The sequence below is a fragment of the Chiloscyllium plagiosum genome, unplaced genomic scaffold (assembly GCF_037043375.1).
Source record: "Chiloscyllium plagiosum isolate Xiang-an unplaced genomic scaffold, Cpla_swu_hap1 HiC_scaffold_16, whole genome shotgun sequence".
NCBI lineage: Eukaryota > Metazoa > Chordata > Chondrichthyes > Orectolobiformes > Hemiscylliidae > Chiloscyllium > Chiloscyllium plagiosum.
In genome coordinates this window covers 57851087-57869088 of record NW_028270154.1, presented here as the reverse complement: position 1 = coordinate 57869088, position 18002 = coordinate 57851087, and the positions used below count along the sequence as shown (strand labels likewise).

General features: G+C 40.1%; 1 protein-coding gene across 2 annotated transcripts in view; it reads left to right on the top strand.

Moving 5' to 3' along the window:
• LOC122556726 (ubiquitin domain-containing protein 2) overlaps positions 1 to 9316 on the top strand; it is a 75065-nt gene extending 65749 nt beyond the window's left edge. For both annotated transcript variants that reach the window (XM_043703804.2, XM_087995435.1), the window contains exon 3: positions 3993 to 9316. In XM_043703804.2, the coding sequence (XP_043559739.2) occupies positions 3993 to 4390 (398 nt within the window). In that variant the 3' untranslated portion in view covers positions 4391 to 9316. The remainder of the gene's footprint in view (positions 1 to 3992) is intronic.
• Positions 9317 to 18002: the final 8686 nt, after the last annotated feature.

Here is an 18002-nt window from a genome sequence, read left to right as displayed (position 1 = left end):
CGGTTTTAGTGCTCACTCACTTTGTGCTTACTACTCAACTATGCTTTGCCTTGCCTTTTAGTTCTTGGTCATCTCTTTCAGAACCTAAAGGTTCACAGTATTTCTTTCTTGCCTTGCTGGTTAAGACAGACAGAAAGTCAGATAGTTTGTCATGGTTGTCATCAATGAATGTTCAAGGGTGTGGGCATGTTGCTGTTCAGTACTGTGCTGCATCAATGTCATATCTACACACCATGTGCTAGCAACCATACAGCATATCATTCAACCAACTCATCATGCTTCAAAGTCAAAGGAAAAGTGTATTCCAAGTACAGAAGAGCTGTCATTAATAGGCTTCCAACCACAGTTATTCAATAGCAGAGTCTGATCTCAGTACAAGGGCTTGGACAAGGTCATCCAGCACTAGGTGTGGTCAGGGGTTCTAAATCACTGAACTGGGCTTTGATCAGTTCTGAACTTTCAATTCAACTAATGTGATGTGTCAGTTGGGTAATTATACAGAGATCTGAGCAGTGCCTAGTCACTTATTAGTCAGGACTGCCTACCCAAATTGATCAGAGCAATGGGTCATGGGTATTTGGGTGTCTGCTCCCTGAAAGTCAAGGGAGTTTAATCAAGAGCTAGTTCTGTGGTAAGAAAGCTGGGGAGATCAATTGTGGGATTTTGAGGCAGCATGCTGGGATGCAAAGGGATAATAATTTTGAAGGGAAGCAATTCAACATATAAGTGTGTGAGACAATAGTGCAATGTAGGACATGGGTTACTTTGGGGGGGGGGGGGGGGGGGGTGTCATCAAATGTTACAACCACCTTGGGTCAGTGAGGGGGCAGTGCAGCATGATGGTTGACATGGCCATGCTGTATGGGTGGAGCTAATGTTGAGAAACACTGTTGGGAGAAGATGATATAAATTAAAGGATTGGATTGAAATGTAGGAACGCTCAATAGTGATGGTGCCAACAGGGAGTGTAAGGAGGAAAGAATGTAGACGGTTGCAGGGACACCATGGTTACCAGGCTGAGCCTGAGATTCATTATGCCAAGCATGACTTGATTTGCCTTCCATCCTCGTCTGAATTGTAAATGCATACTGGAAATAGAAAATGGCTGCGACAACACCCAGAAAGTGGAGTAAGTATCTTTTTCAAGCTGAGCATGCAGGCCATACATGTGAGCGATGTGAGGCCCTCCAAGGAGCGATTATGTTAATAGGGCACTTGCATAGGACATCTGTAATCATAGAACCTTGCACCTGGTATGCCTTCAAAGTTGAACTGTGGGGGATAAAAATCCTGGTTATCAGCAATCTTGACCGCGTCTTTGTTCATTTCAAATTTATCTTAGTCAACTCTGAAGCAGAAGTAATTTCTGATGAATTTAAAAGTGGCACCTTTGACCAACCCTGGCAACCTGCTGATGACTCTATTTTGCAACCCACTGCCCTTGGGCAGGTGATGGCCTAGTGGTATTACTGTTGGACTGTTCATCCAGAGGCCCAGGTAATGTTCTGAGGACCTGAATTCGAATCCTGCCATGGGACGTTGTGTAATTTGAAATCTGGAATTAAGAGTCTAATGAAGACCGTGAAACCATTGCTTATTGTCAGGAAAAACTATCTGGTTCACTAATACCCTTTAGGGATTAAAAACTGCCATCCTTAGCTGATCTGGCCGACATGTGACTCCAGAGCAACAACAATGTGGTTGACTCTTAATTGCCTTCTGGGCAATTAGGCATGCATAATAAATATTGGCCCAGCCAGAGATGCCCACAAGTGAATAAATTCTAAATTCCTCTAACTGAAGTTAGGCATTAATACAATGCAACCCATTCTTCAACCAGGACTGTCATGGATCAGATAAGGTCTGATGTTCAGATCAGTCTGGCTAGAACTTCAAGTACCAGGCAGACTGTTCCAAATAGTCCTAACAGGCTGTACTGTGCACATCTGGAGCTAGCAAGAAGGAATGTGATTGATGCTGGAGAGCTCGGAGAGCAACAGCTTTCTTCTGAGGAAATGATGAGGACAGTGAGAAGGAAGAACATTATCTTTCGCATGATAGGATAGTGCAGCAGCGGGTGCAACAAGCCAGACAGGATTTAATTGACACCCAGTTCCAATAGATGTGAGCTGGGTGAAGTGATCATTCACAGACTGTAAATTTGTTCAGAAGGCAAAGAAAGACCCTGTTTCTTTTCCCCAAAGCAAATGCAGTTTCTTTTGTTTTTTTTTATTGAACTGCAGAAAGAAAAAGGAACATTTTTCAAGCATTTTCAAAAGTTTCAACATATGCTCCCACATTTAACAATGAGAAAATGTTATATACGACTGGGCTTTAGGGAAATAATAGCACTCCATGATACAAGGCTCTAAGATGATGTCGTGACAAGGATGATAGCCTATGTAGCTTGATTCTTGCAACTGCAATTACAATGACTGGTGATGATGTAAAATAGCATTACAATTCCAAGCGTGAGTTTGTATTTGCACTTAAGTATTATCCATGCCATCTGTATGCCCTCAGGAATATTTCTTCATCAGTCATCTCCCACTACATGCATTTTGAAGGGCAGTTCCTGATTGGCAGTGCTTGTCTTGGTACATGGCTAAACTGTAAGCATGATGCTGGCACGGGGGATCCCAGAAGTCCCAACAGTAGTGAGTACGTCTGCTGTGAGTGTCATAGAGATCAGTAGCAGAGAAGTCACTAGTGTTCATGGAGTGTAACTCACCATGAAATTCTCCAGAATTGGCACTTCTGGGTAAAATTTAGCCCATATTTTCTGCAGTGTTGATGCATTATGATCCAATTACATGAAATATGAATGTCAACAGGTCAAGTATTTTGAGCATTGCCATAAATTAAATCGTAGAGGCTGTTGCAATAAGGTAATTTTTTCAAAAACTGAGGGAAATGCTTTATCATGAAAATAGTCTTGACTACTTTTTTAAAAATCAATCCTGTGAAATTATTAATGAATGTCGATAAGTGCTGACCAAACCTGGGGCACTCCAGGAAATTATATTGTTTCATTTTTGTTGACACTGCCTGATTATGCAATTATGGGAGGAGCTGGGAATGATTTGTGCTATGAATTTTTGATAGTCTTTTTTATGTGTCATATTTTCTCATAATGCAGTTTTGTTAGCTTGGTAAATATGGCTGATGCAATCAGCAATAAATCATCAAAAATTGAGAATACTACTGTGTTATTCTAAATATACTCTGAATTGTGTTGATACTCAGTAAGAATTCAAATATTTTAGACCTCCAAGTTTATATTCCTTCGAACGTTTTACCGAATGTGAAATCAGAATCTTTAATTTTCTTTATATTCTCTGCTCCCTCTTGTTTGTAAACATCTCTTTCAAAAGTGGAATGCTGTATAACTTTTTTTGCCATGTGAAATGTTTCCTTCTGTTTACACAATACAGCATTTTTTTTAATGAAGAACTTCCCAAGCCTGAGGAATGAAATTGATTTTTAGCTGATTAATGGCTATATTTTACAGTATTGCAAGAAATAATTCCAGTCTTAATTTGATAAACATATCTAATTTGTTATATTTTTATCAGTCACTTTGCGAATCTTATTGATTCTATTGAGTTATTTTGTGAATACATAAAATGATATTGTGCTCCTGCTTAAATTGCTCTTCAGTATTTGTTCTAAACCTAACTTCAGCTACATCAAGGTGCGTCTTTCTGAAGATTGAGTAGATGATTTCCATTATACCTGATTTAGAGCACGCAACAACTAATTAAAGCAGTATTTAGTGCTATTGAGTAATTTAGGGTTGTAAACGTCAGTATTTTCTAAATGGAATTTTCTTCAATATTATTAATGTTTGCTTTCTCTTGTTGCAACTATTAGAATGATAAGTTTTCTTCTTTAGTACAGATGTGCACTAATGACATTCCATTCTGTGGCAGGATATATTTATTGTATGTAATTGAGTTTTAACGAACACTTCTTTTTTCACTCATACACAGGAGTGCTTACAGAATGTTATGATGAGCTGGGAAATAGATACCAACTTCCAGTGTACTGCCTTGCACCTCCAATCAACATGATTGAAGAAAAAAGTGACTTGGAGACACTAGACATCCCAGAACCACTACCTAATTCTGGACAGGAATGTCAGCTCCGGTTGCGTCTCTCCACAGGCAAAGACCTGAAGCTTCTTGTCCGTAGCACAGATACAGTTTATCACATGAAACGGCGCTTGCACACAACAGAGGGGGTAGAGCCCTCCAGCCAGAGGTGGTTCTTTTCTGGCCGACCACTAACAGATAAAATGAAATTGGAAGAACTGAAAATCCCCAAAGACTATGTGGTGCAGGTCATCATCAGCCAACCTCTGCAGACACCTACCCCTGTGGAAAATTGACTGACCATTTTTTGAATCCCTTTATTAGGCTATTACTCCTTTCTACACAAGAACATTTATCCAATGTCACCTGTGTGGTCCCATCTGTGATGAGGACTTCTAGAATTTGTTCTTGTCGATCACTTTAAGTGTAGAGCACTTGGTAGAATTTCTACCAAGAAAGCAACTCAGGAGAGGATCCAGTTCAAATCAATCCTTCATGGATTGGTACTTTTACTGGTAGAATTAGTTTCATGCATATCTGGCCTAAACAGATTACTTTCAATAAAGGGGCAGTGTTATGTTATGTTATGTTCTACTAAAACGTTCAGTAGAATAAGAGTGGCCAGCATTTTAAGCATTATTTTGTTGCAGTGCTGCAATTTTCTGTTTTAAATCATATGTGGCTATTTTTAAATAGTAAGTACTTATTGTCAATATCATAAACTATCATGGCAATTGAAGGTTTTCCTTCAGGGATAATTTCAGTGAGACTGAATCGATAGAAGTTGTTCAGGGTGTTCAAATAGAGTTAGCAAGCTTTTTGTTTTTGTTACTACCATGTGTAAATTTGGGAATCATATACCTGACCTAATGGCATATTAATTTATTGAAAAGTTAGGAATATACAATAATGCATAAGTTTCTGCTCTACAAAAATAATCTAGCTTCTGTTTGCGTTGAATTACTTGATCTTGGATGGGGGTATCATTTTGGGCAATTAAAAATTTTCCATAATACCTCCATCTAAAGAGTGATTAAAACCATGATTTTCTTACTGTTCATTGTGGTTGACCGACACCTGCTAGCAGCTGCATGTGTGAATGCTATTGAGACAGGATTGGAAATGACCATGGTATCCCATCAGGTCAAATAGTTTGCTGACTATCTTGTGGAAGAATCAGGTAAGGCATAAGATAGTTTCCTATGACTGTAAAACTACATTCCAGTGTAAATCAATATATTCAGGAAAATCAAGGAAGAAGATTGTGTTTTTAAATAAAATCACTGAGGTACATTAAAGAAAAAAACTCATTAGTTCTTTCCATTTGATCAGCTGATCACAGCCATGAAGCCAGTTAGCTGGTATTTTGATTTGAAAGCTAGTTATTATTTAGGAGCATAACTCTTTAAACATCGCAATGACGTCTGTGTATGAAAAGGCAATGGCAGCTGCAGCATTAACTAATTTATGCAATAGTTTCATTCTATTTTACCAGGGCCACAATCTGAATGTTGCAAATCTTTACAGTGACAACGGTGTAAGAAAGAAGAATAAATTGAAAACCACTTTTTACTTTTTTTGTATTTGATAGAAAACAAAACAATTCTATAACTTTCAACGTGTAAAGTCAAATTAGAAAATTCCTCAAACATTATTTGTCTACAATTTAACTCTTTCCATGCAGACTGATTTTAAGAGTATTGGATGACTAATATTTGAAAATTTAAAATTACAGGGCTAGCATTCTAAGATCTGTCTGCCTTTGTTGGGATGAGTATTCATTTTTAAATTAGTGTTTAGTAATTGTGCAGTTATCTAATTTTAGGAAAAGAAATCTTACTTTGAGCAGTCTAACATTTGGAAAAGAGACTGACTGAGTGCATAAGGCTTTTGGCTGCTCTTGCTTATGGAAGTGATCCAATAGTTGGGATAGAAAGTTAAAGTGAAGTAAACTAAGTTGCAAAGGGTGATCTTTTCCAGATATGTGCTTCTGTTATGGAGCATCATCCATCTGGTACACATATCAGGAAAACATCTGTTCAGTGAGCTCATTCTGAATTTGAAACCTCAAGTGAGATAGTAAGGGACTGTCTATCTGTTTGCAGCCCTTTTTATTGACCCATTTCAAACAATTTGCTTGTGTATAAGAGGACTTGGTGAATAAATGTTTAATTCTTTTTGTGTCCATTTATCACTAGTCTTGAGCTCCATACTTTCAATCATGAATTTGGTGTCACATAAATTTTTTAAGGAAGTTTTATGCATTATCATAAAAAGTACTAACTGAAACGCAAAAATGTATTAAAATGATATAAAATCCATGTATAACTGTAGATTAATTTTCTGTGCACCAACCTAAATTATATTGGTGCATATTTTGCTGTACCCATTTCCAAGGTTGCTGGCTCTCACCATCATTAAACTGGATAGTGATTTCTGGATCTGTACATAAATCATTTCATGTTGGAATCTGGAAGTTGCTGGTACTGATACTGTGCTGTTCTACAAACTGCAGGTTGTTGAAATATTTTGCTGATGGGATTTGGAGAGATCACTGTGAGCTATGGCTAATCACGTCTTCTCATAGCAATAACAGATGAAAAGTTGGAAGTTGTGCAATCGTGACTAACTCAGTTTTTTTAAAGTTTAATAGGTGGTCAATGTCACTGCACAAACTTATTACAAATGCGAAGGAGTCTTATTTGTTCAGTAGAAAGTTAATGTTGCAGAGTTTTTAACTTCGTAAAAAGTGTTTAGTTATTCTGTTTTATTCTTTATTACCTCTCCCATAATCACCAAATGTATTCTGAATCTTTATTTTGCTTCTCATATTTACTTCTTGACTGTAGTTTGTATATTTCTGAGGTTTCTTTGATCTTATTGGTTGAAGAATCTTTATATTGCTAGGCCACCTTACAGATGGCATTAGATCCCTTATACAGACTCGTTTTGTTTCATGAGCACAAAAATTACAAATCTCCACTGACAAGTCAATAAATCTCTACACAAACATACAAAAGAAATATCATAGAAAACCTACAGTGTGAAGCAGGCTATTTGGCCCTTTGAGTCCACACTTACCCTCCAAAGAGCACCCCACCTAGGCACACCCCCTTATCCCTGTGGCTTTGCATTTCCCATAGCTAACTCGCCTAACCTGCACATCCCTGGACACAAAAGGCAATGTAGCCGGGCCAGTCCAGATAATCTGCATATCTTTGGGCTGCAGAAGGAACTGGAGCGTCTGGAGGAAACACATACAGACACGGACAGAATGTGTGAACTTCACACAGACAGTCACCTGGAATCAAACCTGGATCCCTGGCGCTGTGAAGCAACAGTGCTAACCACTGAACCACCATGCACCTTAGTATTAGTTAAGCCATTCCATCACGGTCACAGTAAATTCTGGGCTCTTAACTGTTTTCTGTCTCCTTTCAGCAGTAAGCTCGGTTGATTGCTTGACATAATTATTTGGATCTCCAGGTGTTAGTTTGAGACATTTTGATCAGATTACTTTGTAGTGGTCTTCACATGCAGTCTGGCTAACATGAAGTTGTCTATTTGGAGAAATCATTTTTCTGCTTCAGTTATTAATTTTATGAAAATCTGAATGTAAATGCAATTGTATTGAAAACCATAAGCAAAATAGAGTTAATTGTATTTTTGAGTTCCAAGTGCATTTCTTCATTTCCACAATGAATGTAGTTGAATTGAAAACTAATCTATTCACACAATCTTTCAGATTTGTGTCTACACACTGAAAACAGAAATGTGGAAAGCTTGTTTTTTTTTTACTAAGTGATTATCTGAAATGGTCTATGACAGACCATTTCAGAACTGTTTAATCTTTAAGAACTGTTCAATCATGGCATCAGGAAAAAGCAAAGCTTTCCTTCTGTTACAATGTAAATTTCAGGTTCATTTTATAACTTGTTACATTTCATGTCTGTTTCCTCAGTCTAAAAACTAAACAACCACTGAATTGCTTACATGGGAGCCTTAAGTACGGTATTATCAGTAAGTGAATTACGTAACTCCTGTGCAACATAAAAAGAATAATCACTTGGGATCGCATTCAACTTGCATATGTGAATATGGGTCTGTATTGTGCCTGAAGCATGGAATACTGTTTTAATATCGAAAGCTTTATATTTATTATGATTTTTTATAAGAAAGCTAAGGACATAATTCTTTATGCATTACTGTCCAGCGAAAATTGACTTTTGTTTGTTATTCATCATTAGTCCTCATGTTAAACCTGACGTTCTTTTTTAAAATTACTTGGTGATGATCTATAATTTATGTCACTCAATAGGAATGGTGTCCTACAAAAGGTTGATGAATGTGGAATTGGACGTCATTCACCTTTTAGCCATTAGAAGCATTGATCATTGTGGATGAACTGTATTCTGTGCTAGAGAGTGCACTGAACAAAAGTAATCTCCAGTATTGTAGTATGGAGGCTTGATTGACACGCTATTAGTGGCAGGTCAGATATTGGTTTTATCAGGTCAATTAACTAAAAGATTCAGTCTCCCAAAAACTATTCCTAGGACTATTTATGACATCATCTAAAATTTTCTCTGCAGTATTTATTCCATTAATGTTACTACTATTTAGGGTTGTATATTTGTTGGAAGAACACAGCAATTACCCCTTAATATTAAAGCACAATATTTTACCATTGTATGTCAAAAGGCCATGATGTTTAAAATATGTCAGAGGGTCTTTTGAATTGATTTTTACTGTACTTTGCAGATTTGCAAACAAAAAAGTCTTAATAAACTGACTTTTCAATCAGCCATACTGCAGGCTAGTATTGTTCCTCTTTAAGGAACAACAGTTTTGTTTTGTAACTATACATTTGACTTTTCACAGATGAAGTTGGGACAGTGTCCACTGATACTTTATACACTTTCCAATACAGTTTGTGCTCTTAATGTGCATTGCACTGTTGTAAAATCTATACATTGTAATAAATGATTATTTGTCATAAAAGACCAATGAATGTTTGGTAAATAATGCTTTATAATAGATGAATAAATAAACCAAATTGTTGTAATTACACCCCATCAAACATTTTCTGAGTTGCAGTTAAACTCCAGTCCCATTTAATTGTTTGATTATGCTATGGAATGCTCTTACAATTTAAAAAAGAATTTCCTTCGGGGAAGGTCGAAAAAGAGGAATCCATGATAATAAACAGTAACTTATCTTTCCACTGTTCTGTTTGTGTGTATTTTTAAACCATTCTTAGAATTACATTTTCTTTAACTTTACTTTCTAAACGTTCATTTACATTGTCTGTTCACTGTCTTAAATGCACCTAAAAGTTCTACTGGGAGAAAATGAGGACTGCAGATGCTGGAGGTCAGTCAAGAGTGTGGTGCTGGCAAAGCACAGCCGGTCAGGCAGCATCTGAGGTTTAAAGCCTACTGCACCTGGTATTCCCAGGCAGTCTCCCATCCAAGTATTAACCAGGCCTGAGTCTGTTTAGCTTCCAAGATCAGGCATTATCAGGCTAGTATGGCCGCATGGCCTCAGATGTTGCCTGACCAGCTGTGCTTTCCCAGCACCACTCTCTCGACTTAAAACCTCTACTACCCGTTCATGTTAATAATCGAAACAATCCTCAACCAATATATTTAATTTAACTGAACCTTTTATTGAGAATTTTATTGCAATTTCCATTAGTTTTAGTGGTAATTTGAAATGCATGAATAATAATATCATTTTAGTATTTAATGATGTCTTCACAGAATGCAAAACATCTTTGAAACAAAATTATCTATGCCATTCTGAAATAATGCGCAAGATAGTTGTAGAAGAATTAATGGAAAGCATTTTAGAGGTTTTATATCAACAGCAAGTTGCCAAATCTGACAATGCCCTCCTACAATGTGCCATATTAAACAGGGTGTTTGTTCTTTGAATTGTGGGAGAGAACTTCCTTTACTAACAATAGCTCCCTCATCAGAATTGTAGAAATGTGGGTCCATAATTGTACACCACATAAACAGTCGTTAGCAGTACAGTTGTTCTGATATAACGTGATGGTTCTATTCCCGTGCAATCCCGTGTTATAAGAAAATCGCGTAAAGCAGAACCATTTGAACCAAAGGGACTGGAATCCCGTTATAGCCAATACAGGGAAGGAAAGTTCACATTCTACAAATAATGGTCTAAATTCTTCAATCGCGTTGCAGCCAATTTGTGTTAAAGAAATGTGTATTAGAGCAGAACCGACTGTATGAATACAGGGGGCCCAAGCTTAAGTAATACTCCTTCATAATTCAAAGTTAAATTTGAAGTGCCAATGTTAAAATGCTTGAAATCTACACCAATGATAAAAATACATTTTGGTTATTTTTACTGTAGTGAACAGATACTCAATTTATTTTAGAAATATTCTGCAAAACTAACGTTAATGTATTCTATGCATTTACCTTAAGCTTTTGATGGTCACTTACTGAAGATTAATTGATTATCCTCCTGCTTAGTGTCAAGACTGAGTGATATACCACCTATTCTTACAGATGTATTTTAAGTGTCTAGTTGAGGAGCTAAACACTTATGATTTGATTGCTGAAGGACAATGGAGTTACCTTTCAAATGATTTACCCAACAAAAATGTATTGTGCAACCTTTTTGCTATTGTGATCTAAACTTGCTTATCTTCTAATTTTAATACCTGTGGAAGATCATCGTGCTGATATTGGCAACAAACAATGTAACAGTCTTGCGAAAGTAGTTTTAAAGCTCGCATAGACTTTTAATGTCTCAAGCAAGGCTCTTCTCTGGGACAAGGGAAAAGGGAGTTCTTAAGATAAGGGAGAAAGGAAAATTGGATACTTATGTTTTGCAGGAAACGCATTCAAAGAACATGTTTTTTTGTGCAAACAGACTGGTTGCATTTAATTTTGTTTATCTCTCCCCAATTCACAGTGAAATTTATTATTGTTCAGTTTATTTTAATTATCATGAACAATCTAAAAGGGAAGTATTTACTATCATATTAGTTTCATATTGCTATAATTTGGAAGATTGGTTATTCGAAGAGCCATGTTTTTAAATTGATCATGAATAATTTGGCTGAGGAGATGTAATCTTAAATCCATTGGGAGCCAGCACAGCTGATGTTGTTCACCTACTGAGTGAATATAAATAGAAAGTACTTAATGATTATTCTTCAACAAAGGTTGGGTACTCTAGAATGAGATCTCTAAACGTACCTGTCTTTGCAAAGACACAGACCAAATAGATCTGCAAGATGTAATAGATTCTTTTTTCTCATTGCATAACTGAGTGGGGGAAGACAAAGAATGTGGCAAATGCATTAAAAAGAAAATTTGAAAATATTATTAAGGAATAAGGAAGGATTGTATAATTGCTATTCTTAGTAATTACAGGCATAATATTAATCTTTCCTCTTACTGCACTGCTCATCTAGTAAAGTATTGCCGAGACATTTTGAAAATTCCTGGCTATTCAATCTAGCGCAATCACAGCATGGTACAAGCCAGAACATCCTCAAAGTTTCTTTTCTGTTAAAATTACGCCATGTTGACTCTGCAAGATGGCAGCAATTCAGTAGAACTGCAGTGGATGGCTCTGCATAACAGCCAAGGCATATTGGTGGTTTTTTTTACCATCCCTGGACAACTTATATGGAGGAATTGTTAATTTAAAAACTTCAAGAACATATATTCATTGACAACTTGAAGTGGGAAGGATGCCAAAAGGAAAAGGAGCGAGCAGACAGCAGCACAGAGGACACTCCCCTGCAGCACTGGGACCACAGCAGCTGCCTCTCCTGAACCCCGGGGGACCTGACAGAATTGGCAGTGACAATGGTGAGACTTGCCGCAAATGTTGAGGCCGTGATCGAGGAGATCCGTGTCCAGGTCCAACCCCTCGCAGTCATTCTGCAGAAGCATGAATGGGAGGTCCAGGGCCTCGGGGAGCAGATGGAAGAGGTGGAGGGTTGAACCACAGCCTTGAAAATAGAAGTTGGAGGATGAATCTTCGGCTTGTTGGGCTCCCGGAGGGTGACAAAGGTGGGCAGCCAGTCAGTTTCTTTGAACACTAGCTGCCGCAGTTCCTGGGCCTTCAAATTGGATCTGAACGGCTGCATGTTGAAAGGGTCTTTCGGGTGGTGGTGTGCAGGTCTGGGCTGATACAGCACCCCCACCAGTCCTAGTGCACTTCCTCACATCAAGGGACAAGCCAAGAGTGATAGAAGCCTCCAGATCACTGGGGAAAGATCCACAGGCACTGCTGCACAACAGGTCAAAAATCATGTTTTTCCAGGAAGTCCTTCAATGAAATTAAAAAGAGGCTGAGGAACCTGGGCATCCAGTACTCCATGAGATACTCGACAGTGCTCCGTTTCAGCCACAAAGACCCAGTTTAGATGTTTGAGTCGGCGGGTAAAGCCAAGAACTTTGTAGACACTTTAACCATATTCTTCAGACCAATTGGTCTATTTTAATGTTCATTCTCTTCCTTCTTTCCCTGTCTTTTCCCTTTTTTCTTTCTTTCTCTCATAATTAAAAAAAAAAACAAATCTTGGATACGTTGTTCCTATTATATTTTTAAACTGGATTTATCATGGGAAATTTTGTGGGTGCCTTTTGTTGTTTCCCCTTTTTTTTCGTTCTTTTTCCCTTTTAGTCGCAAGTAGGGGTGACATGGAGCCAGGGATGGGTGGAGTGCTTATCCTGACTTTGTCTAGGGCTGGGGCACAGTCTCGGCCTGAAGGAGCTGTGCAGGAGGGATGGGTAGGGTGAGTGCCCCCTATGGGCAGGGGGGGAAAGAGTCTCTCATTCAAGATTTTACAGTTGGTTTGTAGGAATGATAGGGTAGTTTCTGCAACTGAGTATCCATTTACTTGTGCTCAGTGCATTGCAAGCAGGGTTGTCCTTCCGGCGGGGTTCAAGGGTCTCTGAAAGGGGATATGGCTAAGTGTCTTGTTAAATGGTGCATCTGGAACATCAAGGGAAGTCCTTTGCCTGTTAAAAGGAAAGAAGTGCTTTCTAGCCTTAAAAGGAAAGGGTTGATATCGCTCTGTTGCAGGAAACCCATATTGATGGTGGGGAACATCTGAAGTTAAAACAGGGGGTGTTATGACCAGGTATTCCCTTCATCCTTTACTGCTTAAAGTAGGGGAGTAGCTGTACTTATCCAGAAAAATCTTCTGTTCACTTTAGTCGAGTAGGTAAAAGATGAGCAGGGCGGTTTGTGATACTTAAAGTCCTGAAACATGGGGAGGAATATGGTATTTTAACTGTCTACTATCCTTTCAGCGCATCCCCTTAAATTTTTGATTAGTGCCTTCTCTAAACTGAGTGCCTTTGGAACACGGCACATTATAATTTGTGGGGGGGGGGGGGGGGGGGCAGTGGGGATTTGCCTTTTGGATCCAACAGTGGACAGGATGTCTAATCAGCCCCCCATCTATCTCTTTGCAGGCCAAGCAGGCGATGGACTTATGCGAGGAGTTAGGGCTGGTGGACATTTGGAGATGTCTTCACCCTACTGGCAGGGGCTTCACCTTTTCTTCAAACCCACATACATGTCCCATGAGGATTGATCATTTTCTGGTGCCTTCGACCCTTCTGGATTCGATTATGGGTTGTAAAATTGAGAACAAAGCTATGTCTGATCATGTGGCAGTACATTTATAGTTTAAGGCCAAGAGTGAGGGGCTAGGTTTGCAGCACTGGTGTCTGGATTCTTTACGCCTCAAGGATTCCAAATTTATGGAATACTTTTTGAGGGAGTTTCAGATGTTCTTGACTATTAACTCCAGCACAGCTACTAAAACTTTCTTTTGCTCAACAATATCTGTTTGAGTTTGGGGATAGGCCAGGGAAGTATTTAGCATATCTGACTAGGAAAGAGCATGCTTCCCAATCCATTACTGCAGTTTGAGACAAAGCCAGTGTCCTATATAATGCCAAAAGAGTTAGTGAGGCTTTTCAGAGTTTTTACTCTGAATTGTATCAGTCGGAAGGTTGCGAGGGTAGGAGGACCAAGATTGAAACCTTAAGAGCCTGGACCTCCTAGGGGTAACCCTGGAACAGGCACCTCTCCTTAATGCTTCCCCCCACTTACAGGAGCTAGCTACAGAGTGGGAAAGCGCCTGGTCCTGATGGTCTCCTAGGTGAGTTTTATAGGGATTCTGTCAGGGTCGATGTTGGAGGGGTACAATTAGTCCAATATGAATGAATGCCTACCACCATCTTTGAGAGAAGCTAATATTTCTCTCATTCTTAAGAAGGGAAAGGTTCCTGAGGATTGTGCTTTATACAGCTCCATCTGTATTAAATTTGGGATTTAAGATTCTGTGTAAGATTTTGGTGCTGAGATTGGTGAAGGTGCCGTCTAATATTGTCAAAGAGGCCCAGGCAGGTTTTATAAGAGGCCATAGGTCCTCTAATAATATTGGAAGGTTGCAGAATATGATCCAAGCATGTCAGCAATGATCGATCTAGGGGTTGTTGATTTCCTTAGATGTGGAGAAAGCATTTGACCAGGTGGAATGGTCATATCTCTTTTCTGTCTTAGAGTGGGTGGGGTCTTTGCTAGGTGGGTGGAGGTTTTATATCACCACCTTCTGGCCGCAATCATCACCACTGGGATAAAGACTGGGAACTTTAGGAATGGCAGAAGTAGTTGTCAAGGCTGTCCCCTCTCACTGTTGTTTACATTGGTGATATGGCCTCTGCCAGTGGCTCTTCGTTAGAACGTCCACATAACCACTCCAGAAGTGGGATCAAGGGTACACAAGATTACGCTATATGTGGATGATGTCCTTCTGTTTTTATCAGATCTGATGACCTCCATACCCCATTTGATACAATGTATTAATTCACTTGGTGCTATTTCTGGATATCAGTTCAATGTGGCAAAGTCAGAGGCTCTGCCTTTTGGGGACCTTAAGGAAGTGCCAGATGTTGAAGGTGGTCCTAGGTTCCCCTTTTAAGTGATCATGTGTGGGTTTCCAATACCTAGGTATCTTGATTACCCCCATGTTTGATTGGTTATTTTGGACTAATTTTGCTCACCTCGACAATATTAGGTGGGATCTCCAGAGATGAGAGGCTCCTCCAATTTTGTGGTTGGGCCGAATAGCCCTTATTAGGATGAATCTCCTCCCTCGTTTGCTTTATCCCATGTGTGTGCTCCCTATTATGATTCCATGATTCACCTCCATAGTTGGTATGTCAAGGTTCTCACCAGAGATGATGGACTCAGGGTTCAAACTTTGGGCAGCAAGAGGAGTTTCCAGTTTGGAAGACTTGTTTGAGGGGGAGGTTATGATGTATTCGAACAACTGAGCCACAAATACGGGTTGCCCAGCAGAGATCTTTTCTGTTCTTTTTCAGGTTAGGGATTTCATCCAGAAGAAGCCATATAAGCCCGATACAGAGAGGTTGCTGCTATGTGCCACAAGCACACTTTTGGTTAGTGCCCTCTATCGCCTGTTGAGTGGTAGGGCCTGGCAGGATATTAACTGGTTATGTGAGGTTGGGAGCAAGAGCAAGGAGTGGAGATCTCTTCGAAAACATGGGAAGACATGAGGAAGAGCACGCAGAAGATCTCAATCTTTTATCGCACCTGCGCTATGCAGTTAAAAGTTCTGCACAGGGTTCATTTGGCACCAGACCATCTGTTGCAGTTTAAAAAAGGGGCACCTTCAGTGCACCCCAAATGTAAAATAAGTGTACTCTTACCCATTGCTTTTGGACATGCCACAGGCTCCGTGTTTATTGGAGTGCTGTGGCAGGAGATAGGGAGGGTATTGAGGACCGAAGTTAAAGTTGACCCAATATCTCTTCTAGGTCTACAGAATTTATCATCTTCAGAAGGGCATGGGAAGAAACCATCCAATATTCTTACTGTGCACGGAAGAATATTCTGATGAATTGGGTTTCTGAGGACCCACCGGGCTTGTTCGGATGGTGGAAGTGAATTATAGAGCACATTCCTTGGATTTTTTCACAAATATGGTGCCCTACACAACAGCCCATTTCTAAGTTATTTGACACCCAGCCGCAACCTCTCTGTATCAGGCTTTTGAGAAGCGTCTTCTGCTATCTTAACTAGGATGTTTGTTTAACCAGATGGTTAGGTTTGCTGAGCCCTGGAGGAGTTAATACGGGTATATATACAAAGCTCCCATTTTTTTGTTTGGGAGCTTTGCATTGAGCATTGTTATTTTATGTTTGTGTGTTCTTTAGTTGAGGGATGGAAAGGAAGGTTATTTGAAATTGAATTTTCCAATGTTGAATCCTCGGGGCTGTCTCTGCCCAAGCAGATGAGGTAGTTGTTCCTCCAATTTGCGGTTTGGTTCATTGCGGCAATAGAGGAGGCCAAAGATGGTCATGTCAGAAAGGGAGTGGGAAGGGGAATTAAAATGAGCAGTGACTGGAAGGTCCCTGTGGGCCTGGCTGAGATGCTCAGCAAACCATTCATAAGTTTACCTTTGGTCTCCCCAATGTAGAGAAGACCACATTGGAAGTACCTGATGCAGTAAACTAGGTTGGAAAAGAGGCTGCTGTGTCTCACTGGAAGGACTGTTTGAGGCCCTGGATGGAGGTGAGGGAGGTGGTGTACCAGCAGGTTTTGCATCTTTTCTGATTGCAGGGAAAGGTACTCGGGAGTTCAGGGTGGGGAGAGTGGCTTGAACCAAAGACTGTTGGAGGGAATGGTCCTTGTGAAAAGCAGAAAAGGGTGGGGAGGGGAAGATATTCTTGGTGATGAGGTCTAGTTGGAGTTGGCAGCAGTGTTTAAGGATGATGCGTTGGATGCAGAAACTGGTGGGGTGGTAGGTGAAGACAGGGGGTCTCTGTCTTTATTGCATTTGGGGTCGGAGGTGAGGTTAAGGAGCAGAGGAATGGGGAATTGAAGTGGTGCGTTGGAGGACTGTTTGGATGGCAGAGGGGGATAAAGCACTCGCGAATAATGTGAATATCTGGGATGCTTGGGAATTAAATGTCTCCTCATTCCAGCAGATGCGGCAGAGACAGAGGAATTGGGAGAATGGGATTGAGTTCTTGCAGGATACCAAGTAGGAGGTGGTGTAGTCCAGGTCGTTGTGACAGTCTGTGGGTTTGTAGTGAACGTCTGTCTGGAGACTGTCACTGGAGATGCAAATGGAGAGGTCAAGAAAGAGGAGGAAGGTGTCAGAGATGGACCAAGTGCATTTGAGGGTGGGGTGCAAGTTGTGGGCTAAGTAGATGAATTGCTCCAGAACAGCCTGGGTGCAGGATACTGCGCCGATTCAGTCATCAATATAACGGTGGAAGAGTTGGGGCATGGTGCCTATGTAGATAGTGAAGAGGGCCTGTTTGACGTAGCCGACAGAGCGGCATGCATAGCTGGGGCCCATCTGATTGCCCATGGCCACCCCTGGATTTGGAGAAAATGGGAGGAGCATGTAGGCTGGGATGACATTGCTTTCTTCACCTCCAGATGCTGCCTGGCATGTTGTGTACTTCCAGCCTCTTGCTAGTCTAACTTGGATTCCAACAGCTGCAGTTTTTTTTGTCCCATAGACAGAAAGTTGGCATACATGTGCTGTGATAATGAATCTTGAGCAGAAACTGGGTATCCTATGGAGTGTAACTCCGCTCCAGACTCTCCCAACCCTTTCTATCATCTACAAGGCACAATTGTCATGTTATACTTAGCACGTGTTTGGATGAATGCAGCTCCATCAACATTCCAGAAATTCTACACCATTCAGCAATGGTGGGCACCTTATCTAAACCAAAACATTTACTCCCTCTGTCAGTGTTGCAAAGTGGTAGCAGTACAATCTACAAGATAGCAACTCACCAAGGCTCACCAATTGCATCTCCCAAACCAGCAACACAAAGAAGAACTTAGCAAAAGCTT